Below are 27,168 nucleotides of genomic sequence, written 5' to 3' on the forward strand. Positions count from 1 at the left end.
ACCCTGCTGCTGCTTCAGCAACTAAGCTCATGCTATATTCCGAATCCTTTGTTGTCATTTCAACAATCGTCACGGCATCTTCACCAGGAGCAGACTCCATCTCAAAAAGCCACTTTCTTTGCTCATCCATAAAGAAGCGATTCTTCTTCTGTTCAAGTTTTATCATGAGATTGCAGCAATTGTCACGTCTTCAGGCTCCACTTCTAATTCTCATTTCCTTGCTATTTCTACCACATCTGCAGTCACTTCCTCCAGTCAAGTCTTGAATCCCCCCAACTCAAAGTCATCCAATAGGGTTGGAATCAACTTATTCAAGCTTCAGTGAATATAGATATTTTACCTCTTCCCATGAACCAAAAGTGTTCTTAATGGCATCTAAAATGGTGAATCCTTCCCAGAGGGTTTTCAATTTACTGTGCCCAGATCCATCAGAGGAATCACTATCTGTGGCAGCTACAGTCTCCCGAAATGTATTTCTTAAATAATAAGACTTCATAATAAATTTAAAAATGATAAATACAATAAGTATAAATATAAACATAAATTTAAAATAATGATAATAATAAATAAGAGTCAAAATTACTTCTTGATCAATGGGCTGAAGAAAGGATGTTGTGTTAGCAGGCGTGAAGAAAACAATAATCTTGTTGTCCACTTCCATCAGAGCCCTTGGGTGACCAGGTGCACTGTCAATGAACAGTAACATTTTGAGAGGAATTTTTTTCTGAGCAGTAGGTCTCAACAGTGGGTTTAAAATATTCAGTAAACCATGTTGTAAACAGATGTGCTGTCATTCAGGCTTTGTTGTTCCATTTACAGAGCACAGGCAGAGTAGATGTAGCATAATTCTTAAGGGCCCTAGGATTTTCGGAATAATAAATGAGCACTGGCTTCAACTTAAAGTCACCAGCTGCACTAGCCCCTAAGGAGAGAGTCAGCCTATCCTTTGAAGCTTTGAAAAGTAGGCACTGACTTCTCCTCTCCAGCTATGAAAGTCCTAGATGGCATCTTCTTCCAATAGAAGGCTGTTTCCTCTACACTGAAAATCTGTTGTTTGGTGCAGCCACCTTCATTAATTATCTTAGGAGATCTCCTGGATAACTTGCTGCAGCTTCTACATCAGCACTTGCTGTTTCACCTTGCACTTTATGTTAAAGAGATGGCTTCTTTCCTTAAACCTCATTAAAGCAACCTCTGCCAGCTTCAGTCTTTCCTTCTGCAGCCTCTTCGCCCCTCTCAGCCTTCGCAGAGTTGAAGAGAGGTAGGACCTTGCTGTGGATGAGGCTTTGGCTTAAAGGAATGTTGTGGCTGCTTTGATCTTCTGTCTAGACCACTAGAACTTTCTCCATATCAGCAATAAGGCTGCTTTGCTTTCTTACCATTCATGGGTTCACTGAAGTAGTACTTTTAATTTGCTTCAAGAACTTTTCCTTTGCATTCACAACTTGGCTAACTATTTAGTGCAGAGGAACGCTTGCATTTTCCATTTTAATTTTAAAATCACAAACCTAGTTTTTAAGAAATAGGTACAATTTAAGTAAGATTATTGTACTAAGATGCAACTTTGATGCAAGATGCAAATATTCTAAATACTTCTTTTCTAAGAAGCTCTTAGTTACTACTTGCCCCATGATAAATGGGATTACATAAAATATATAACACATCTACTGTATGGGATTTGTACAGTAATAATGTACCTTGATGTGCACACTCACTTTTCTGAAATACACATACAAATGAAGTAATAAATACGTGAAGGTAGCTTCTCATATACATAGTTATTTTTATTCTCTCTTAAAATGTTTATGTTGGGAGAATAAACCAAAGGTTAAGGCAGTTGTTCAAAGAAGTTAATCATTCATTTTAAGGGATATGGATAAAAGACACACATGACTTCTCACAATTTCTCTTATAACTTGACTATGAAAACTTAATAATTCAGATCTCTACAAATTCTTGCAAAAGTGTGTACTCAAAACTGACTATTTTCGTTAGTGTATATATGTCAATGCTACTCTCACTTCACCCCAGCTTCCCCCTCTCCCCCGTGTCCTCAAGTCCATTCTCTACGTCTACAAATGTAAAATAGATAGCTAGTGGGAAGCAGCTGCATAGCACAGGGAGATCAGCTCGGTGCTTTGTGACCACCTAGAGGGGTGGGATAGGGAGGGTGGGAGGGAGGCTCAAGAGGGAGGGGATATGGGGATATATGTATGCATATCGCTTATTTACTTTGTTGTACAGCAGAAACTAACACAGTATTGTGAAGCAATTATACTCCAATAAAGATCTATTAAAAAAAACCAAAACTGCCTATTTGAAATTCTCTTTAGAATGACCTAAAAAGAAGGACTCTAAAGCATTCATCACTTGACCATTTAAGCAATGAAATATACCACAGGATATTCTGGATGATACTGATGTTCTGTGTATACAAAATTCTTATGGAAACAAATTTTTTAAAAGTCTAGCTTTTAAGAATCCTTTGTAGTTGCCTAATGCTGATCAGGTAAGGATAACTGACTGTGAATCTAAATTCCAATCTAAATACCCTGTGGCACTGAATTAACAATGAAAAGAAAAATTATTACACTCATAGGTTTACTTCCAGTTATTGATTAATACTGTGAACTTATTTTTTTCCACTAATTAGGAACACAAATGTAGTCTCCCTCACTTCCTCTCTTCAGGAAACCACAGTATGTTTTTTTACATATTCCAGTACTACATATGGTCTCAGGGAGCATATGACATACAATAAGTATAAGTATTAAGTTTCTGAAGGTAACGTATTCAGAAGTTGGACACCTAATACAATTAATGTTGGTTCCACATGTTTACTCAAAAACACAAAGAACAAGAAACTATCATGAAGTAGAATTCTGGTTTGAGTTTTCAATGCAATAATTGAATACTGTTACTTCCAGTTATTTTCTTAGGAAAATGAATAACTGAATAGTTTATATATAAAATTGTACAAGTGTAAAATGACCTTCTAATGAATATTTCACAGAATTAAGTACATCAAGTGTAGAGAGGGAAATGTTTACACACACAGCACACACACACAAACCCTGGACTTTTGACAAACACTAAAACCATGCTATTATGTTATAATAATAAAATTTGATTGCCAAATTAGGAGATTGCTCACTAGAAGACTAAAAGAAGTGTCTTAATTTATTAATAATACATTTAAATTCTATTTAATAAAAAGTATCTGGAGTAGTATTTGTATTGAGTTTAGGTCTGTTTTTAAAGATATTTACACTGAATCTTAAAAGATGAGTGTTCTACCAGTGTTCTAGGAAATTTAAGTGGCTCCAATAAGTGGATAGTATATTGTGTGTAGAAAAGTGGGAGCAGATAAGCCAGGAAGGACTATCAAATGCCAGATCATGAAGCTTCTAATATGTCAAGCAGCACACATGTTTAGATTTTATTCTAAGGAAAAAAAGGAGCCACTGAGAGGATTATAAGCAAGCAGTAAAATGATATAATCAGGTTTCAGAAAGATCATTCTTAGAGATCAGAATATGGTGGTACTTACAACTAAGAATGTGTATAAGATGCCCATAAGTAATTTCTAGAGAGAAGAGAAAAGAAAACTAAGAACACCAAAATTCTAGGTGTAGATAAAGGAAAAAGTTCAAAGAAAGACTGAGGCTATAACTAAAAGCAAAGAAAACACAATGTCAGATGACCAAACAAAATACAGTCTCAAGTGTGGAGGAGTATCAAGTAAGAATTTAAGCAGATAGCCAGAGACCAGAAAATATACCCTACATTTCAAAATTAGAAAGCAACAACAGGCAATCATTGCAGATTTTTTTAAAAAAAACTTTTATTTGAATTAAATTGCATCAAATAGCACAGCTAATATCTTAGTAAATTAGTCCTTGTTTAAAATAGGGAAGAATGATTAAGGGGAAAATTTACAAACTATCATCCCAGAGAAGTTCATTAATTCAAAGCAAACTTCAGTTTCTGTTTTGTTTTTATTTTTAAGAAAAAAGGATAAAGATGTACAGATAAATATAAGAGCTAAAGCTATAAAATTCTTAGAAGGAAAAAAGAAAGCTTCATGACATTGGATTTGAAAATTATTTCTTGACATGACACCAGAAGCACAGAGCAACAAAAGAAAAAAACAGATAAATTGGACTTCATGAAAGTTAAAAACTTTTGTGCATCAAAGGACACTATCAACGAAGTAAAAAGACAACCCACAGAATGGGAGAAAATATTTGCAAATCACATATCTGATAAAGGATTAATATCTGAATATGTAAATAACTCCCACTCCTCAACAACATGAAGACATGATTAAAAAATGGCAAAGGACCTGAATAAATAATTCTCCAAAGAAGATATACAATGACCAATAAGCACATGAAAAGACTCTATATCGCTAAGGTTTAGGGAAATGCACATGAAAGCCACAATCATATACCACTTCACACCCATTAGGATGGCCATTATAAAAACAAAACAAAAAATAACTGCTGGGGAGGATATGGGGAAACTGGAACCCTGTGCATTGCTTGTGGGAATGTAAATTGATGCATCCACTGTGGAAAATGTTATGGCAGTTCTCCAAAAAGTTAAGCACGGAATTACCACGTTATTCAGCAGTTCTACTTCTGGGTATATACTCAAAAGAATACACGGACTCAAACAGTTATTTGTACATCCACGTTCATAGCAGCTTTGTTCACAACAGCCGAAAGGTGGAAGCAACCCAAGTGTTCATCTAAATATGAATGAATAAACAAAATGTGGTGTGTGAATAACGGAATATTATTCACCCTTAAACAGGGAGGAAATTCTGACATATACTACAACATGGATGAACTCTGAAACATGAAGTGAAATAAGCCAGTCACAGAAGGACCTATATTGTATCATTCTACTTATACGAGGTACATGGTCCGATGCAGACAGACAGAAAGTAGCACGATGGTTGTTGCCAGGGACTTGGCAAGGGCAGGGAGGAATGGGAAGTTGCTGTTTAATGGTTAGAGAGATTCAATTTGGGAAGTAAAAAGGTTGTAAAGATGATGGTATTGATGACTGCAGAACAATGTGAATGTATTTAATGGTACAGAACTGTACACTTAAAGACAGTTAAAATGGTAAATTTCATGTTAGGTGTATTTTACCACAATTTTAAAAATGGGGAAAAAACATGACTTACCAGTTCCTTAGCCAAGTAATCTGCCAGAGTATTTAGAAGCTTGTAATATACTTCAAACCATGGCAGGTAACTGTAAAAAAAAAAAAAAAAAACTTTAAAAATGTGTGTGTGTGTGTATATATGTATCATTTAGAATCAAGAAACAAGATGGCAAAATAAACATCAAATCTAGATTATTTCAAACAGGTTGATCCTGGAGGGCAAAAAAGAACTATACCCATGTTCTCTTTACTGTTACAGTAAAATTTTACATATAATCTACTATTAGTTTTCATAAAGTAGTCAGAATCCAAAGTTCCGTTATAAAGGTTATTCATTACACACTTCTATTTTATGTTAGCAGCACCGAAAATCACTTAATCCCATTGTGTGGTATGCATGGTATGAGTGCACCAAAAGCACTCATAGAATAAAAATTAACCACTGTAATAAGAAAATATCAAATAAAAACTAATTTTAAAAAGCTTTTAAAACAAAGATATAATCATTTCTTTTTAAATAGTACTGAATTAAGTATATAAAAAATAGAATTATGTGCTTATTAATTAAATCAATTCTTCGGAAATTGATGTTTACGTAGGATGGTAAATTTCAAAATAAATCAATACAAGTAAGAAAGCCTAATTTAAAAATTGTAAATATTATAAATAGCATTTAAGTATCAAAAACACATAAAATTTAAAAATCATTTTGATTCATTTTGCTAGACACAAATATAATTAATTTTATGAAAGCAAAATACTAAATCCAAAAATCAATTGTACAAAATAAAATCTGTACTCCTTTTCAAATTAACGTATGTATATTTAAAATCTATCCAAAGTTTTTAATTGTATACTAAAATGTACACTTTTCACATATAAGAAGAGTAAATCACAAAACACACCAGTGTAGTTAATTATCAGTTAACAAATACTCATTTTTTTCTTCAGAGAATGGCTACAACAGACTACTTTTTAAGAGAAAAAAGTGTGATACTTTTACTACACAATTATATACTGACAAGAGTACAGATACACAAAACAGATTTAATAATCAATGACTAGAGCTTAGAAAAACAGCATTCTTTCTGCATTTTTTTCATATAATGTCTGATCTATTAGTGACCATGAATGATGCTTTTTAATTAGGAGTAGCCTAAAGTCATAACAAAAGAACAGTCAGGTAAACGACAGTATCCTTACTCAGCAGAATGCTATAGAGTTCTTTAAAATGATCATTATAAATAGTAAGTAATGATATAAAAGATGCCTATCATATTTAAAAATATCTACCAACTTTTCGTTAAATCTAGCATATTGAGTAGTACATCCATTTATCTCTGTGCCCTTTGGAAATGCCACTAAAATGACTATAAATAAATAAAAAGGGTATAAATTAATGAGGACAAGACAAATGCAATAGAAAGCAACACAGGTGAATGGCTTTGTAAAGATGGTAAGCAAGCAAAGAATAACTGACTTTGCAGAAAAGAGAAAACCAAAACCTGAGTATCAACAGAAGGGAAAATGACCATTAGCCAACAGACTGGCCCCCAAAGGATCGTGAAACACTGACCTGGGAATCTCTCAAAGGAAAAAAAACACCTCAAAGGCCCTATATTTTCTTGTGAAACCAACCACTGTACATACAATGATGCTAATTCAGTTTAGTGCCTCTATCTTAAATATAAATTAATGGTCCAACCACCAGATATTTGAGGAAATACAGACATCAATACAAACATAAAAGGAACTCCAAGTAAACAAAGATAATACAAACATCAGGTGAAAGTTTCAAAACTTATCATTAATATCCACAGGAGCTGAAAAAAGAACAGGATGCTTATTTTTTTTTTATTGTTCTAATCTAGTATTTATTTTATTTTTTATTTTTTAACATCTTTATTGGAGTATAATTGCTTTACAATGGTGTGTTAGTTTCTGCTTTATAACAAAGTGAATCAGTTATACATATACATATGTCCCCATATCTCTTCCCTCTTGCGTTTCCCTCCTTCCCACCCTCCCTATCCCACCCCTCTAGGTGGTCACAAAGCACCGAGCTGATCTCCCTGTGCTATGCGGCTGCTTCCCACTAGCTATCTATTTTACGTTTGGTAGTGTATATATGGAAGCAACCTAAGTGTCCATCGACAGATGAATGGCTAAAGAAGATGTGGCACATATATACAATGGAATATTACTCAGCCATAAATAGAAACGAAATTGAGTTATTTGTAGTGAGGTGGATGGACCTAGAGTCTGTCATACAGAGTGAAGTAAGTCAGAAAGAGAAAAACAAATACCGTATGCTAACACATATATATGGAATCTAAGGAAAAAATAAGAAAAAAAAAAAAAAAAGGTCATGAGGAACCTAGGGACAAGACGGGAAGAACAGAATGTTTTTAAACAAAATGAAATCTAAAAAAGGAGAAAGAAGTGAAAAAATAAATTTTTAGACAATAAGAACAAGTTCTTAGAAATTCAAAATACAAATGCTGAAAAAAATTAAAATCAATAGAAAGATTAGAAACTAAATGACGAATATCTCCTAGGAACTAGGATAAAGAGACAAACTGATAGAAAATAAGAGTAAATATTAAAATATCAGTGTATCAATCTCGACTATCATGTAGTTGACTAATAGTGGTTCTAAAAAAAAACAGAGGGGAAAAAAGAAATGAAAATTTCTTTTTAAAAATTACTAGAAAAATCCCGGAACTTTAGACATGAGTTTCCACATTGAAAGTGCCACCGGGGTAACTGTAAAATAAATGAGCCAAACCAGAGTATCCGAATGAAATTCCAGAACAGGGGCGACAGAAAAGCACCTAAGAATTTCCAAAGAGGCAAAACAGGTAGCGTACGAAGGCATCAAATCTAAAACGTCCCTGAACCTCTGTCTCAACAGCAATTTTGGGAAGTCAGAAGATAATGCCTCCAAAAGGCAGAGGTTAAATTCCTTGCAACCTAGAATTCTTTGTCCAGAGAAACTATCAATCAAGTTTGGGGATAGACTAATAGCAGTTACAGTCTTTCTAGAACTCAAAAATTTACCTTCTCCATAATATTCTTGGGAAGCGACAAAATGGAAGAGTGAAGCAGAAAGGCGGAATATGGGGATATAGAGACAAGAAATTGAATTCCAGGGAAGAACAGGTAAGTCTAAGGATAAATGTGCCAACGCCTGGCGAGCAACCAGTCCAGACGGAAACAGGAATGAGGGCCTTGGGTAGGATTTTCTGGGACAGGGGGTTGCAACAAGCTGACAGCCTCATGTGGGAGTCTGGAAAAACCTGGGTGAGTATGTGCCAAAGCTCTGACAGTTTGGGGAAAATCTGAGAATCAGAAGTTAGTATAGGTAATCTCAATTTTCACGTTTAAATTACTCAACTCTTCTAACCCTAGTGCTTAGATAGCTAATCTACTTTCTACCGTATCTTTTGCTTACAAAAAAAAAACCTTAAACATTACTAATACTGTTTTTAGATTATCAACTCAATATCATGCAAATTACCATATCATATTTTCCATACTCATTATAACTCAATGAAATAATTTTCACTGAGGATGTCCTGCCAAGACACACTGTAGTTCCTTGGATACAGTACAATTTCTTTCATTTGAAGTCATTTCATAGTCACATTTCAACTTTTAACAGCCTGAAGAAATTGCTATTTCAAGAAAATGTCAATGTGTTATGTAATTCAGATCTATACGCTCAGATGAGATGAGACCTAATCTATTCAAGGAACATGCAGGTCTGTTTCTATCCCACTCTCAAGAATCTTAAGATAAAGCAAGATTTATTGACTTTAGGTGGTTTGCATGTCTATCTGTTAATCCTTATATTGTCATTTTCACCTTACTCAAATAATGTGGAACTGTGTTTAAACTTCCTTCCTGGTTCACTATAAAAATAAGATATGTAATAAATATCTCATAAGTTATTGCAAAGTGAGAGAATCTTTTTTTTCTAGACCAAATGTTCTGGTTTTCTCATCTTTACATTATTACTTTTCATTGATTATCTTCCCCTTCCAATTTCTTTTCAAATTATGAAAACAAACTGGAATCCAATTTTCCATTAAAAAGCTAGTTTATACCAAAAAACCACAATTTATTTGAAAGATTATGGACCTGTTTTTGAAAATGAAACAAACTGAATTAATAATTGATTAACAGTCAGTTTACTTTTCAAAATTTAACAGTGCTAGGTATTTTGGTATGATTTTATAATTGCTATTATTTTTTATTATCTCCAAGAATACTTTCAACTGCATTACATCCTGATACCAGGCTATGTTTGTTCTTTATACAGGGATGCTGGATTTTGTTCTCATGTTCATTCAACTCTTGACTCTATTATACATAGATCACTGCTATAAATCAGACTAATATAATTTTTTAACTATTACAACAAGGCTTACACCTATGAGATATTTCTCACAGTGATCTCTAAGGCTCCATCATGCTTAGTTATTTCTGTTTGGACAGTAAGACTTACTAGTCAGGTCTATGCCCATCTAGGGAGTAGAGAGCAGAATCTAAGAATCAGAGATTCCACACATTAAAATAACTGGAAGTACAGAGAATAAAACTTCTAAGGCACTAACTATATGTATGAAAATACGCTAGGTACTTTATACGTGTTCTCTCATTTAATTCTTATAATAATACTATGATGTATATTTGACTAAACTAAGGTAAAACAACTTATCCAGGCTCACAAAGCTACCAAATGGCAAGCCTGAGATTAGAACTCCGACTGAGCAATACAAGCTCAGGGGTCTACCAATCACCCAATACAGGCATGTACTTCTATAATACCCAGCCTTTGAATAAACATTGTCCAATGACCAGATGTTTTCAGGAAGCTGCATAAAATGTGACAAAATTCATTCATTCTGGTTCAATCTTAAATCAGCCTACTTATAATTTCTATCCACTAAAGTAAATTCTATCTTCTAAAATTTGTTTAACTAATGTTCAGAGCATTACCTTCCTTTCTGCCTCTTAAATTATATTTTATTCATATGGGCAAATTTCCCAGCAGATAAACATCTGTTTAATTTGATTCTTTCATTTCACAGATTGGCAATTCCTTCCAATTATAGATTTTAGTACTGCTTATACGTTCATCACTGTGGATAAAAATTTTGAAAAGGATATGGCCTGCAACATGGTACAAGATCTCTGCCCAAACAACATAAATCTATCAACATCTAAGTATATTTCGATCAATAAGAAGACTCATAACTGCATTATCTATTGTCTAGCCAACATTTTTCTCTATATATAATGTTCACGAGAGGTAATGGGACAGACTCTTTCAAATTTCTACAACAGCACTGCCTGATACACCAGTAAGTACCGTCACCATAAAGAACTGAGTTTAGTTACACACAATGTGCTTTGTGAACATGTACTGGTTCTTGGTGATAACTAGCTCCTTTTTTTTTTTTTTTTTTAAATATTTTTAAGTTGAGAGCATTCTTTTTTTTTTTTTTTTTTAAAGCTTCTTTCTTTCTTTCTTTTTGTCTGTGTTGGGTCTTCGTCTCTGTGCGAGGGCTTTCTCTACTTGCGGCAAGCGGGGGCCACTCTTCATCGCGGTGCGTGGGCCTCTCACTGTCGCGGCCTCTCTTGTTGCAGAGCACAGGCTCCAGACGCGCAGGCTCAGTAGTTGTGGCTCACGGGCCTAGTTGCTCTGCGGCATGTGGGATCTTCCCAGACCAGGGCTCGAACCCGTGTCCCCAGCATTGGCAGGCAGATTCTCAACCACTGCGCCACCAGGGAAGCCCCCTAGCTCCTTTTTAAGAGTACATATCATTCATGTTTCTTTTAATGAAAACATTTCTTGTATCCAAGTGGAACTACTCTGTAACCTAGTCACGCTCCTAGGATGTCAAGGAAACAGGGACATTTTCCGCTGCAAATAAACAACAGCATCCAGAGCGGAGGGTGCAAACTGGCTACATGCAGACATATCCAGCCCACAGTCATATTCTGTTTGGGCAACGCACCATTGTTGTTGTTGAACTGAGTAAGTGGCCAACTTCTAAATCAGATAATTCACTTAAAAATCTAGATTTCTTCTCTTAAAAATCAAAAGAACTGGCAATACTGGTTACACTTTTTTTTTTTTTTTAACTTTGCAACAAATACCTAAAGCTGGGTAACAGCTTCTGTCTTTGGATGGGGCATGTGCTATTTATTTGGATCAGCCCAATTTCCTACTGTCAGCCAAACCTGCTTATCTCATTTTAGGCCCTTACCTTGTCCCTACTGGTCACGGAATTCACAACCCCTGGTATGGAGCAACTATTCAACAGGAAGTCCTGCTCACTTTTTTATATGACAAGAAAATGGTCCAGGGTACACAAAGTAGTCAATAATTCAAATATTTTAACAAGATTCCATTGCACACTTTAAAGATAAAACGTGTGCCAAAAAAATACATACACACACACATATATAAAATAAATATTATAAATTATACAAGCTTACCTTGCTCAGGTAAGAAATGTTATTCTCATGTTTTTATTTTTGTGGTTTCTTAGATAATTTTCAAACAACATATGTTCAAAGCAATTAATTTTTAACTAATGTATAAGCTCCTAAGCTGATTATCATTAAGTTAAAATAGTTTTCACTAAATTTTACAGTCCCAATCTGTTTTTGTACAACCAAACACAAAAACCCCAGAGAGTTTTTTAAAATGTATTCAACATATAATGACTAAATAAGATATTTCACTTGAATTTTATAAAACTGAAAATGTAATTCTTTAACAAAGGATTCCTGGGACTCTCATAGTCTTGTAAACATACATAAATGTAAAACAAATACATGAAGGCCAATTATTTTAAAACGAAAGTCAAAGAATCTCCTAAGATTATTTCCTTAATTTTTCATAAAGACATAAGGCAAAGGACAGATGTATATGTAAAGCCATGAGTCCACTTAGTGGCAGGGAGACTTCCCTCACACTTGTGCTTCCACTATCCAGCTGATAAAACTTTTACATCCAAAAGTCAAAGGTTAAATAAAGGAGAGGAAATGTTTTTTGTCAAATAGTCAGGTAACCACTAACAGTCTAAGTGGTCAGCAGGAACCTAACTTAGAGTAATCAAATAAAACTAAGGAAACTGCCTTTCCCTGGAAAAATGTCTAATGTCTAGAGGCTGTTTTTCTGTCTGGAAAATTGACACAAAATGTGTAAAACTGAAACATTCTGCTTCTAAGGGACTTGCCTCAAGGAAGAGTGTGAAAGCCTCAAGTTTGGTATGAGTTACAGGGTAGCGGGGCAGGGAGGACTACAGAGTCCCCAAACACCAAACTGTCTTCCTTATGCAAGTACTCCATTGTGAACCCTTGGCGACAACTTTATAGTTGTAAAATTATGCTAATCAACTTAGGGGAAAAGTTATTTCTTGCATTTTTGCTATTATACGAAAGCAATTCTAAATACAAACGATGGCATGATTTAAATTAGCAATATCTCAGGGTATTTTTGAAATCTTGTTAAAGTAGGAGAGACATGCCATAGAAAAGGCTAAAGCATAAAAAATTCAAAATTAAATATTGACTTTTATATTAAATAAACCTGAATTCTAATATTTCTTCTAAAAAGTGAATGAAACAAATACAAATTAAATACACTTACTTTCAAAACTCATAATAGCATAAATCCAGTAGAAGAAGAACCCATGGTTTTGAGAGCATTGTGTGCAAATTTTCTAGCTTAGAACTCTAAGGTAAATCTAAATTACTTTCAAGTCTTATACTATGGCATCATCCAGGATGAAAAGTAGCTTTAAAGCTTTATGTGAAAATTTTCTAGCTCATAACTCTAAGGCATAGAATAGTTTTTATTAATAATGTATATAAATCACTTAGCAAAATGCTTGGCTTATAGTAAACAAACACTTAATGATGTTGCTATTAATTTATTTGTTATTATTAGTATTACCATTGTCATCTCTAACCTAAAAGTCTTTGCTCTTCAAGAAATCCAACACTCAGAGTTATTTTTTGCTTTTCTAATGAAAATTTACTACCAATTTGTATTTAATTTTACTTTGTATTAAAAAATCTTAAACATCCTTAAATGTATCCCATTTTCATTATGACTACTCTTTAGGGACCTAAAATATTTTAAAATGTTCAATATCAACAAAAACTCAAGAGATATTTATACTTTTCTTTTAAAATTTAGATCATTAAAACACAAACATTCGAAGGTAAAATAAATGAAGTTTTTTGATGAAGATATAGTTGATCACAATAAAAAAAAATCTAGTGTTTAACAGGATATAAAGACAACAGGAGAAATTATTAATTTCTATCTAAGAATCTTAAATCACTGATACTAAAAATGACCTCTGAATAATCAATCCAGTATTATCTCGCAACAGAATAACTAAAAATGCAGTATGTTTCAATATAAATGCACTAATTTTTCACAAAAGACAGCTTCAAGAAAAAGATGCTAAATTTTTTTCATATTTGGAAGTCATAATATACTCCAGGTGAAGAAATAAGTAACTAATTTTAAAAACTATAATCAGAAAGGAAATCATCTTTGCGCTACATCTCAACTTTTAAGAAAAAAAGTGAAATGACCAATTGTCAGGTTAAGCATGTAGAAAAACTCTCAGCACTTACAGTGGATAATATGAAAGCCATAGAAGCTTTTTCAATTTATTAACTGCTTCTATATATATTCATTCACTTTACCAACTGTGAATAAACACTACAGTTAAATATTTAGTTTGCTATCCAATAGAAAGATTTATAAATGTGTCTTAACAAGCCATGGAAATAAGTCTAGAATGAACACCAAAATTTAAGTAATGGTTATGTTTTACAAATATAAGTGCCTGTATTTTCTTTTTCTTTATTTTCTTCCAATTTTTCTATAGTAAAATATATTACTTTTGCTAACAGAAAAGCATGGTTAAAGACATATATTTCTGTGTCTTGCTTATTCAAGTATTTTGTCATTTTTCTCAATAAATTTTAGCCCTATTAATGCTTAATTCTAAGAAGCCTTAGAATTTAGGACTTAGAATTAAGGCTGAATTCTAAGAGGACCAGGACATTCCCAAAACACTGAATGCAAACATTACTCTAAAGCCCTGGCAGCCACCAGTGAACACTCAGAACACCAGCAGAGGTGGTCTTCTCTCACAGAACCCCTGGAAGCAGCAGTCTGGAATGCAAGAAATTAGCCTTTAAATGAAGAGACCTGATTGCCCCAACCAATTCCACGAATAATTCGTTTGCTACTTCTACTTTCCCTTCCCACAACCCTCCAAATATGACTACTTAAATTCTAAGTCTTGGTTTTATATGAAACTAAACAAACTTTCTCCTACTACATCTTAAGGATAGGATGAAACTGAGTGTTGTTGGAAGAGAAAAAATAGTAGGAAATAAACTGTAGGTGTAGTCACATTTCTCCTGTCCTCTCACAAAGCATTTCCACCACGTCAAACATTCTGTATTGAAATTACAGAAAAACACTAATATCTGGCTCTAAGATGGTGATGGGAAGGTCACCTCACAAGTAATACTTTTTTCTCTTCCAAAGATCATTCTTCGCACTGTGATTCCAAATTTCAAGCATGTAGAATGAAATGCGTGTTCCCTTCCCATTCTTAATTCTGCTAGTCAACAATGATCAGCTGCTGCCTTTGGAGTATCTCCACAAAAACACACCTGTAGGACCATTTCCTCTCCTGGATGTCTTACCTGACAAAAGGTGATCTGGGTAAATTCCCACACATTTTTAATATGCTCTTTATATAGTCCTGACATCTCAGAATTTTAGAGCAGGAAAAACTGATTAAAATTACTTTGGCTCACTGCAAAAAGTGGATGAATGCTGAAGTGTACAAAGTAAAAGAATTAGAGATCTATCCTTTTATAAGTATATACAATCATATATTAATATATAAATCTGTTATTGACTACTCCTTAAAATATACACATTTATACATATAACTTGTTCTTTACAAACATAAGAACACACTATAAATATTACCTTGAAACTTTTCATCATTTCACAATATATCATAAACATTTCTCCAAGTCAGTATCTGTGTGTATAATTTTTCCTAACAGATAAATAATATTCCATTGTACTAGTCATTAATTCATTAATGTATTTATTCAACAAGTATCTATTAAAAGTTTACTATTGTAGGCACTGGGAATACAACGCATCAGTGAACAGCACAGATAGCGTTCCGGCAGGGAGGGGTCACTAAGTGGAGCCTGGGGAATGGACATAAAGCACCTAATCAATTCCTCCTGAGAGACATCTACATCCAGTGGTTTTGCTCTTATAAACCATGTCATAATAAATAACTTTGCTCACACTTTACTGCTCACCACTGGGAATCCTGAGATTTAAATTTCAGGAACTGGAATTAACTGAGTCAAGGAGAAGGAGACTTTAAAAATCTGATAGATATTTTTAAATTCCCCTTCAAAAAGTCATGTCATTTTACAGTCCTACAAGCAGCACATGAAATATCTATTTCCCCTCATGCTTATTTTTTTTTAGTTTTTCATTTCTGCCCATTGTAATGTGCTCGTTTCTTTTACCTTTAGTAAGGTTGAGCATCATTCATAGGTGTGCATGTGTGTGTGTGTGTATATATATATATAAAATATATACACATATATATGTATATATATGCTATTCACATTTCTTCTGTGAATATGCTGTTCAGATGCTTTACGTATTTTTCTATTCGGTTGTTTCTCTCTCTTATTGTACTCTATGGTGATTAACTCTCTGTCACAGTGGTTGTAAATATAGTCCTACCAGCTTATTATTGGAATATTCAATTTCCTTACTATATTTGTCACCAAACAGAAGTTTTCGTCATTACGTAGTTAAAAGATGCCAACGTTTTTGGCTTCGGGATTCAATGTCAGGATTCAAAGGCTCTCACGGTTACAGTAGTTTTTAAAAATCAACAACAATCTCTTCTAGCACGTTTAGAGTTGCATCCTTCCTTTCAACACTTATAAAGTTAAATCTAAAGTGGTGAAGACTCAGTGTAGTCCATGGACAAACCAGAACCCGAAACACCATTATTCCTCTCACTATGGCACTCACCGAGACTTGCCAAAATTATTTTCACAGACGTACACCGATTACACCTTAAAATAGGTATTAACCTACCCATCACAACTTTCTAAATAAATTGCTGAATTTGATTATATTTTCATTCTCTGTTCTCTAATTTACTGGCTATTCTCAAAGAACACTGTTGCATGCTACTTTCCAGGACAATGACTGAGACATGTCATTAACACCTATGAGATGGCACTCTTTTAATTTTCTAGGAAAAAATAAGCTGTAGGATAGAATTTTCTCAATTTAAGATTCTCATTCTCCTCCACGATTTTTTCATAAAGCTTTGATACCTACTATTTCTTATCTACCGGAAAGCACCGTCAAATAACAAAAAATAAAAGGAACATTTACTCTTTTTAAAAAGACTAAATAATCAATAATGTTTATTGTGAAAGGTTTTCTTTATTGGCATAGACGATTTTTTTGTTTTTTATTACATTAATATAATAGAACCATATTTTCTGCAGGTAAGACTATTCTTAATGCAGAGAACTACAACATTCAAGTCTTCTTCCACACAGATGAGTTTGAGAACTATGTAGAAATAACCTGATTATGGTAACTGCTCTAGAATCTGTTTTCTACAAGCTAATGACAACTGGTTTGGAGATACAGACACTATACTAATCCTTCAATCATTTAACAAATAGCTATAGTTCATATTTTGTGTAAATATTTCGAGGTTAACAACGGCTTTCCTAAATTGAAACAGAAATGTCTAAGAAAGTTTATTCTACAAGCCCATTCATAGGGACTATTGTGAAAATTTAAAAACTACTTGCTAATTATTAATAGGTTCATTGTATTCAAAGTATGTTAAGAGTTCAAAACAAAGAGAAAGATTTAGACTCTTTAATTATGGATATCAGGGACTCACTTTGGAGGCAGTGAGGTAAGCTGTAAAATAGATTCAAATATTACATAAGAATGATGTCTATAACTTACTCTCAAATGGGTCAGCAAAAACAATACTACAACAGAGAGAGAGACATACAGAATTTGTGTGTGTGCGTGGGTGCGCGCGCGTGCGTGAGCGTGCGTGCGCGTGTGTGTGTGTGTGTGCGCACACTGAGAGAGTGGGGGGAGGTGGGGAGAGACAGAAGCAGGCTAACTGTGAATCTAGGGGATGTGTAGACAAGAGCTCATGGTACTATTCTTGAAACTTTTCTGTAAATTTGACTTTTTAATGAAAAGACTTAACAATTCATAGAGAAAAATTAGAAAGCATGTACAGCTTCAGTCTTTCCATTAGGGCAAACTTGTCTTGGGCAGAGTGTATGAGATGATAGTCCCCTTTAAAGTGTAGCTTTGGAACTTTCAGCATGAAGCACAAGGATAAAAGGAGATCCCCCCACCCACTTTCCACATGGTCACTCCCAACCCCGCTGCCCAGAAAACTGGCTTCAAACTAGAAGAATCAGCCTACAGCTTGAAGCATAACACTCTTCTGGATAAAACGTTAACTTTTAAGTACAACTGTTCCAGAAGAAAAAGTTGTGCCTAAAGAGAGAAAGAGGCACGTCCACATTCTATTACTTATAAAGCAGTTAAACATTTACTTTTGAATAAAGATTGAAAAAAATTCTCCAACTCTAACAAATATTCTGCGTAGAATTTATAACTTAACCCTCAAAGAATGAGAGGAATGTAGCTAAACAGCAAATGAACAGAGCAGACATCAATTTTATGCCAAAGTTCTCTTGCAATACTTTAATTATTAAATTTAACGTTATTTCTTTTACTATAAACATTTCTATAGAATCTAGCTTGACCAATATCCATATTATAATCACAGTATAGAGTCCTATTTGTATAGAACACACCTACATTTCTGAGTCATCAGGACATATTAAAGGGAAGCTAACCTTCAGGACCGTCCTCCTCGGCACTAGCAACTCAAACCCAAGGTCCACAGACAGAGACGCGCTCTCAACTGTCTACCGAGTGAGTCCAGGCCAACCAGGTAAGGGATGGAGGCGGACAGGCAGGGCTTGTGAAACAAGCAGACTCCTGACACGAGGAGACACCTGCTGCTCAGCACCAGCTCAGTGTTGCTGGGACAGCAAGACCAGCACTAGCAAAAGGAACGAGAAACGTGAACTTTATGCAAAATTTCACTAAAATTTATAAGGTAAGAAACACCTTCTAAAATTTTTAAAACACCATGTGGCCAAATAAAACACCTCTAAACACTTCTGCCCAGAATCACCAGTTTGCAACCTTTACCTTTGACCAACAATTCACTTTCAAAAATCCAAGTTCTGGGTCAGCAATAGAACACATATTAACTTAACTGAATTTCTTGCATCCTACTTAATATGTGAAGCATATATTATCTGACCTCGTATCTTAATTTTTCAAAAATAAACCCACAAAAACTAATCTGTAAAAGGGCCAATTCTAACACAACATTGTAAATCAACTATACTTCAATAGAATAATTAAAAAAAAAAAAAAGGAGCCAATTCTTTAAAGCAAAATTCTACTGTTACTGGTAAATCTTTAAACTGAATTGATGCCATATATAGAGAGTAAATAAGATTATTTTTCAACTTAGTTGGATTTAAAGAAAACAACTAAAAAAATATATAAGCATATTTTTAAGCATCCCAAGCATAGCTAAGTACAAAAGAAAGACACCGTTAATCTATCGTGCCTCCAATTTTATTTTTTACTACAAATACTTACCTAAGGATGCATAAGCAGATTTTGCCTCCTGATGTGAGTCGGCAGAATCCAAATCTCTGTTTACTTTCAATGTCTGTCAGTACAAAGGCAAAGTGCTGTCCGACTTGATTCTGAGACACTCTAAAATACAGTAGTATTATAACACTTTAAGCCTTGTGTGAGAATTTTCTTAAAGAAAAGCAAACGCAAGAATAGATGTATGTGTGGCATTGTTTTCACCTTTCCAATCAGTTGGTTCTCAAAGCTAGAATGACGTTTTAAAAACTAAAATGAGTGTGAAATGTGTAAACTAAATCATGAAGCAAGGACCAAGATAGGTTGTAACGCCTTATGGGCTGAGCAATTCAGCATACTCTAATCCCTTACTAGGGAATCATAAGGTATCTTACCGTAAGTTTTCACCTGCTTGAAAGTACTTATCAAATATTTCGTACATTCCGAACGTGCTACTAATGGAACCGGGGAGGTGAGAAGCTGGTCATATGACGGTCCGCCCGCCCCTCCGCGGCCTCTCCTCCGGGTGACTCTAAGGCTGCTCACACAGCAAAGCGTGTTGCTGCACAGCCTAAGCCACCACCAACTCTGTGTCATTGCTTCTTGTGTTGACACTCTCACCCAATAAAGTACCATACAAATTACTGTTGGCATTTTTTTTTAGCATTCTCTTCTAGAGCTACCTGTATCCTGGTAATAAATTTCCAAGTACAAAATAAGAATACAATTTCTATAAAAAAAAGCTTACTACAAAGAATCTGAGCTAACGTGAACTAAGTACCATCATACGTGTCACACTGCCATGTAAGGTGCGGTATAAATCATTACGCTGAATCTTTACTATTATTTAAAATATACACATATATTTCCTGTTACTGGCCATAACCTTGCCATTAGACAACAATAACTGAACATCTGCTTCCTTGTCCCAAAATGAAGTTTCCAGGACACCTAAACTTTGGCTTTGAAATAGCCACAGGAATTAATGTACGAGGAAACAAGCTACTTACCCCTATTGCACCAATACTACAAGTCATTTGCAATTGTCAGGAAATACTGCAGTTCACATGCTGAACATTTAACAAACACACTTTTATGGGGACAGGTTTGTTTTTGTTTTTTTAACTTTTACAAACTTCAAAACAACCTCTAGTGTCTACTATGCCCTCTAGTGCCCAATGTCCACAATTTACTTCCATAGCTTTTCTTCCTTTATTTCATCTTTGCTATTAATTTGGAAATTGCAACTTTAGCAGGCAGAAGTGATTCCCCAGAAAAGAGGTAAAACAAGGGGCATCATTCACCAGCAGTACTTATTAGTACCAATTAGCCCATCGTTCGAAAGGCTTTTATCTTTAACACTGTAAAATTTTAGATTTTTACTAATCTTTACTTTTAGCAAAATATTTTCCTAAAATAGATTTTCTTTTAATATCACCTCACAGCATACCCTTAAAAAAAACTGATAATAGGGTATGAAAATCACATGAAAAACAATAAATGATCTGTTATTATGCTCAAAGGGCTATATATTCTGTGACATTCCAGCTACACACAGGTAATACTCTATTCATTCAGCATTTGTTCAGTAAAATACAAACATAATGAGATTTTCAAAACTGCTAGGTAAGAGGGTTTCTCTGCAGCCTTCCATAATATTGCACTATTTCTATAAAGCTATTCTTGGGAGACAACCAGCCATGAGTTTTACAATATCACACAGATGGTCTTTTCAATCAGGGTGAAGTGAGATAGAAACCAGGATATATACATCTAATTTTAAAAGACACAATTCGAAGGCTCTGATAAAGGACATATTAATGTTTTTTTCTCCTAGTGCTTACAACATGTACCTGAAGAACAAAAGGAAGAAATGGAACCTTAAGACTAATCCTAACTGGCCACAGTGGAATAAACAGAAGGTATAATGATTTAGAAGGCTTCTCCATTTCAAATATTATTTAATTTTGAACCTCTAGTCTTTTTTGTTAGAGGCAATGGAAAAAAAAAATACATTTCATTTTATAAAGAAAACACATGTAATAATTTTAAAGTGCTCGCTGAGATAGGCTAAGGTTCTTTTAAATGATGACTTATACTGTACCTTTCAACGTCAAAGGGGAAACAGAACTTTGGCACAGTCTGTAGTACTTCCTGCAAATGCAAAAAAAAAAAAAAAAAAAAAAAAAGCTTTAGAATATTTTTAAAGATGCAGTTAAAACTTTTTTGGAGACATTTTTTAGGAAAAAAAAGTTTGTCTTTTTCTTAAGAAAAATAACAGAGGTTCCTGGACTAAAATAATTGATTATTAAAAAGGAATTAAGTGTGTGCTTTGGCAGATTGCACTGACAATGCCACGGAAGCCCCAGGAGGGAAAGGCCTGGCCTGAAGGGTATTAACACCCCTCACATCCCCGCTGGGACTCCCTTCAACAAGGCCATATGGATTTTACAAGAAGCACCGCACCATATGGGTAAGCTGCGTCTGCTGCTGCTTGTACCACAGAGTAGCCACAGGGACTTCTGACAGATCCTGGCTCAGAAATATAAATGTTGTTTCAATTAAAATGCAGGCAGAGAAAAGGGAATGAAGTTGGCAGCAATGAATTACTGAGAGGTATAACAACTCTACGTGCCCCAGAGTAAAATGGTTCAAAAAAAAAGGATTTTCTATAGCTAAAGAAACACATTTATATGTTGAACTCTTGGTAAATTCAACATCAGTAACACTAAGTTTAATCCCAAATAACACTCTTAAAGAAATGTGTATCTAAAAATAAGCCTTTAATGTAAAACTACATAGCTTCTACGCTGTGCACTTTTATTTAAGAATTTCCTAATATGAAAATCAATGTTTTAATTAAGCATAGAAAATAATCTTACTGACTTGAAATCTGCAGTGATTTTATAGTTATTATAAAATAATTTTAAAAGCTTTTAGAAATCATATACATCAACAAGTATAACAAAATGCAGATAATTGTCAGATATTTGGCAAAAAAATAGAATAAGATCTGTTTTGTTATATATGAAAAACAACTTAAAATTAACTCCTGTTATAAAGTCAGAATTGAAGATACCATCACACGAGTTTAAAGCCAGGCGATTTTACAAGAGAAAGCAGAGATTTATGAGGAGGCTTCATGTTAAAAGAGTAAAGAGCAAATATTTTCATGCAGTAGCCACCCCCACCAAAAAAACGCCTTATCACTACCTCTCTACCAATAAAACTTACATTCAGAGAAATCATCGGTATATGAATATTAAGCCCTATACACAGTCATAAGATTGAGTGTTTTAAAGCAGAATTTCTCACATTCTTTTAAAATGTAAACTGGTATAAAGTATCAAGTAAAAATAAACCATTGTAAAATTCCAATGCCAAAACCGAAGAAAGCTTCAAGAGCCTTGAGTCCCTGAAGCTGAAAGAAAAGCATATGTAAAAAAGCTATCTTCTATCTCTAGGGCAGGGTACCCAGGTTTGCTTATGAACATATACATTTGTAAGTACGAGTGCAAACCCCGTATTTAGAAAAAGCTAACTACTGACAATGTTTTATTATCAATAAATGGAACTGAAAGAGCTGCTAAGCTTGAAATAAGTCAAATTACTTAAACTGAAAACAGGACATTACAAAAGAGAACAGTTCATCTGACCATTGCTAATCCTTATCTTGTGCTGCAAAAAGTGAAGCCATTTCCCATATTTACAACACACGTGAAGGCTATTCAGATACACCCCCCCGCAAAGCTGTTCGTATCATTTCTGTAACAATAAAGATAGATATTCAAAATCCATTGTCTGCTTCCAAATATACCCGAATTAATAATATATTTCACATCGATTTTAAGACTCAAATAAAGAAGAATGTTTCCCAGTTAGTTGCTCAGTCGTGCACGCCCTCCCCCTCCCTCCGTCCAGAAGCGGCACACATGCACACACTTCGGCAGAACAGCCTCGGCTCGCTCTCCAACTGGCAGAAGCATCCCTCAGGGGACAAGTCTTTAAACCCCCGCACTCTTTAAAATTCAACCAGCCAGCAGGTCTATAGACTAGTGTATAAACAGTATAGACAAAAAAATCCTCTCTCAGCTTATGTCAGTGACAAAGCAGCTCAGCAGTTGACTGTTCCTCCCCTGACAGTATAAGCTGGGCTTACACAGATCAATGGCTGCAAGTCCTACCTAGCTCCCAGGGCTCGGTTTTCTTCCTTAATTACAGGTGCTATTCAAACTGAGGTTGAAAAAGAAAAGAGAGAGAGGGGACTTGGAGGGAGGAATAAAATACATGCAAATAGTTTCCTGGATCCTTTTAACAATGATGTTAATTGAAAACTGCACTTTTATATTGATTAGAAGTGCTCATAAACTCTGGTATTTCCACCGCACTGTGTTCGTGATATGACACACACACACACACACATTTCTGGATTGGCATCCGTAGATTATGTGAAAGGTTTAAGACAATACTCTTCAAAAGTTATGTTTCTCTATTCCTACAGGCTTTTGTTTTTATGAAATACCTAATTTCCTTAGGCAAGAAAAATTATCCGGGTTCTCAAAATCCTCTTAATTCTCTAAAATATTTTTTTACACAGAAAGAACACATTGACTAACATGTCAAATGTTAAAAATAGAAATAACAAAAAGAATGGTATATTAATAGAATATAAAATTATGAATAGCAAAATACAAGAGGCAATAACACATGTATGTGCATATGCCCTAAAAATAACACGTCTACTACTATATAAATAAACTGACGGGGAAATACATAAATGACTGAAAACAAGGACTAATGCAAATTTATACACTGTGGTTTTTTGGTACTATATCCTGTATCTGTACTAATAAGCATTATGATCAAATTGATCGTGTAAGAGAGAAGAAACTGCTCGTGTTAAGAGTGGTATATTGACTCTCTATCCATGAGGTTACCATGGAGCATTATAAATTGATCAAATAAAAGAGGAAAGGAGCCTTTAAGAATCTACTTTAAAAAAAAAAAAAAAAGCTGAAATATGTAAAGTTTACCTCCTGATTAGAGTTCAGTAAGTACAAAGGTCTTAGAATTTCTCTGAAAAACATCTAAGAGGCAATGAGATGCACCATTGTTAGGATCAGTACTTGTTTTCCTTGTCCTCAGTGGCTCCTTCCCTGCCCTCCACTGAAATGCTCAGGTTCCATACGGTCCTCTCCACCACACTCAGTAAATCTCACCTACACCTGCCTAGGCAATCTCACCTACACCCACGGATTCAACTGCAACTTCCAAATTTCTTAGTCCTATAGTTCAGATATTTCTGTGAACTCCAGGATTATACTTCTACTTTCTAGTATCAATCTCTGAACGTTCCCCAGACACCTCCAATTCAGAATGAACAAAACTGAAGTCACTCTTTCAGTTTTTACTCCTTATCCCCCAGAACGGCAGCACCGCCCACCCCGTTACCCAAACAAGCACACGGTAGTTGCCTAGACCACTCCCTTTCCCTGACCCCCATTTACAATCAATCATTCCTCAAATTCTGTTAGTTCAACTTCATAACCGTCTTTCTCCAGGGGTTCTCAATGGGAGGGCGGAAAGAATTAGACGGAAGATAAGAAGGTATAAGAATCACTTGGGGGCTTCCCTGGTGGCGCTGTGGTTGAGAATCTGCCTGCCAATGCAGGGGACACGGGTTCGAGCCCTGGTCTGGGAGGATCCCACATGCCGCGGAGCAACTGGGCCCGTGGGCCACAACTACTGAGCCTGTGCGTCTGGAGCCTGTGCCCCGCAACGGGAGAGGCCGCGATAGTGAGAGGCCGGCGCACCGCGATGAAGAGTGGCCCCCACTTGCCGCAACTAGAGAAAGCCCTCGCACAGAAACAAAGACCCAACACAGCCATAAATTAATTAATTAATTAATTAATTTAAAAAAAAAAAGAATCACTTGGTTTTTCAAAACACACTTGATTGCCTACAGTAAGGGTCTTGACGGTTTAACTTGGTTTGAATGGCACCTGTAACTAAGGAATAAGACTAACTGTATCAGATAAGGGTGTCTACTCTACACAGCAGTAGTTACCCTCTCTCTGCGAGAAGTGACACGGTGGACTTTTCGGGGACTGATTCAGCGCCCTCCTCAAGGACTCAGGAGTCCTCCGTCCTTCTGTTCTACTGTCCTCAGCTTGTGGCTTTGTCCTCAGCCACCTCTACTCATGGTCACAAAGCGAGCTGCCAGCGTTCTGCTGACCACGTGGAGACACCGCTGCATCCAGCGAAAGCTTCCTGGGAGGCTCTTTCTATCAGCGAGGAAACCTTTCCCCGAAGGCCCACCGGCTGACTTTCCCGTCGCAGCTGACCAGCCAGAAGGTGGCGGCCACTCCTAGACTAACCACGGGCAGGGCAAAGGTTACCCATGCTTAGCTTAGCCTTAGACGGCTTAGAGGAGAAGTCAGAATTCAAACCCATCCATTTTCCACTGGCCGTGACACCTGTAATTAATTATAAAGAAGCTTGAGTGAAGCACCATCTTTTCTTTCTTAAGACACCTCACAACAATTTTAATTAGATAAGAATTAAAGTTCTACCGAAGTCCTCAGGAAAAATATACACGATCTTACATAAGGACAGTTTTCAAATATGCATAAATTTATTCATTTGGATAACACTTTCAGAATCATTTTGTAAAAAGGGGGCTTTACTTATCAATTTTAATCTACTTTTTCACAAAGGCCACTGATTCCTAAAAAGATGGTTACTTAATTTTGACTATTATCTCCCAAAACAAATGAGAATTCATTAATACCATGCATTCACTCAATCTGTTTGTGCTTTACATGGGGGAAAAATAAACTTTTTTTTTCTCAAAAGAAATATTCACTGAGCTACTGAGTGACAAGCAGGTTGCACAGCGCAGAACGGGGATTCCCAAACTGCACCTGAGCTGCTCCAGGGCCCCACGGCACGCCCACAGTGGGACTGTGGGATGCTTTAAGTTTCCAAGGAAGCACAGCTATACTAACAGGGTGATTAGATTGGGATGCATTTTATTAAAAGGTAGAACTACAATTATACCGTACATTACACATACAGCCTCTTGAAACATCGTCTTACTTTCTAAAGTTTTTTAAGCTTGGAGACTCTATTTTAAACTTAGAGACAAGGAATAACTATCAGAGTAACTGAGACCACTGCAGGATTTTTCTCTTGGTTTTACTTTTATGTACTATTTCAATTAGAAGTAAATTTCTCTTTCATCCTTCTTGCTTAATTTAAGGAAAACACCAAGTCTGTGAATTCTGACACTAACAGTGTTTGAATTGTTAACTCTGATCGAGTTATTTTTCACTATCAAAAATTAAGAATGAATTTTTATTGTTGAAAGATTTAAATAACTGCCACGAAGCAAATACATTCGACTGTAAAAAGAACTGTATTGTAGAAATACGAATTTTGAGGATTTTGGTTCTATGTGTATCAGTCAGGTGATTAGAAGTCTGTACTCAACATTAGCTTAATCTAATGCCAATGAAAAAGCCTAGATTCAAAGCAGTACGGCATGACGTTACCAAAAATACGTGTACTGTACTTAACGATTAGACAGGTGGTTTACTTGGCAAATAAAAGGAACAATACATTTCCCTCATTAATTTAAGATAAAGAGAAGAATTCAAAAGGCATGAAAGTATATATATATAAGCAAATGGGCTTCCAAAGTTTTTTTTGTCAAAAATTTTATTACAAACAACCTTCACATTTTTATGCCTAGGTTAACACTAACTTTTAATCAGTGATTTGAATAACAATTATCCAACTCTAAGAAAAAGCCACCTAGGAAGATTCCCTTTCTTTTTCCCTAATAACCATGTAACCTCCCATTCCCTTCAGACTAATATACTTATTCTTTGCCTCACTCACCCCTATTTTAACTAGTAACATTTTCTAGATCAAAGGAAACACCTATATAATAAAATAGAGCATTGCCTATAATGTTTATTTGCATTATAGACACTAAGCTACTTAAAAATGAATATCAAACTGCCATTAAATCAAGATAAGTAGAATTAAGGTAAGTAGAAAAAAGCCTCAATTTTTAGAGAGAAACAAGTTTTACGCCAGTCAACTGATCCGCTACCACGACCCCAACCCACAGCTAGATGCTGTGG

At 35.1% G+C, this 27,168-nt stretch overlaps 1 protein-coding gene across 3 annotated transcripts in view; it reads right to left on the reverse strand.

Moving 5' to 3' along the window:
• The window catches only part of DENND1B (DENN domain containing 1B), a 258,260-nt gene that overhangs the window by 132,957 nt on the left and 98,135 nt on the right, over positions 1-27,168 (reverse strand). For all 3 annotated transcript variants that reach the window (XM_068541850.1, XM_068541853.1, XM_068541852.1), the window contains exons 4-6: positions 21,123-21,172; positions 19,025-19,144; positions 5,198-5,267 (exon numbers count right to left, since the gene is read on the reverse strand). In XM_068541850.1, the coding sequence (XP_068397951.1) occupies positions 5,198-5,267; positions 19,025-19,144; positions 21,123-21,172 (240 nt within the window). The remainder of the gene's footprint in view (positions 1-5,197; positions 5,268-19,024; positions 19,145-21,122; positions 21,173-27,168) is intronic.

This window comes from Eschrichtius robustus, chromosome 3 (assembly GCF_028021215.1).
Source record: "Eschrichtius robustus isolate mEscRob2 chromosome 3, mEscRob2.pri, whole genome shotgun sequence".
Classification (NCBI taxonomy): Eukaryota; Metazoa; Chordata; class Mammalia; order Artiodactyla; family Eschrichtiidae; genus Eschrichtius; species Eschrichtius robustus.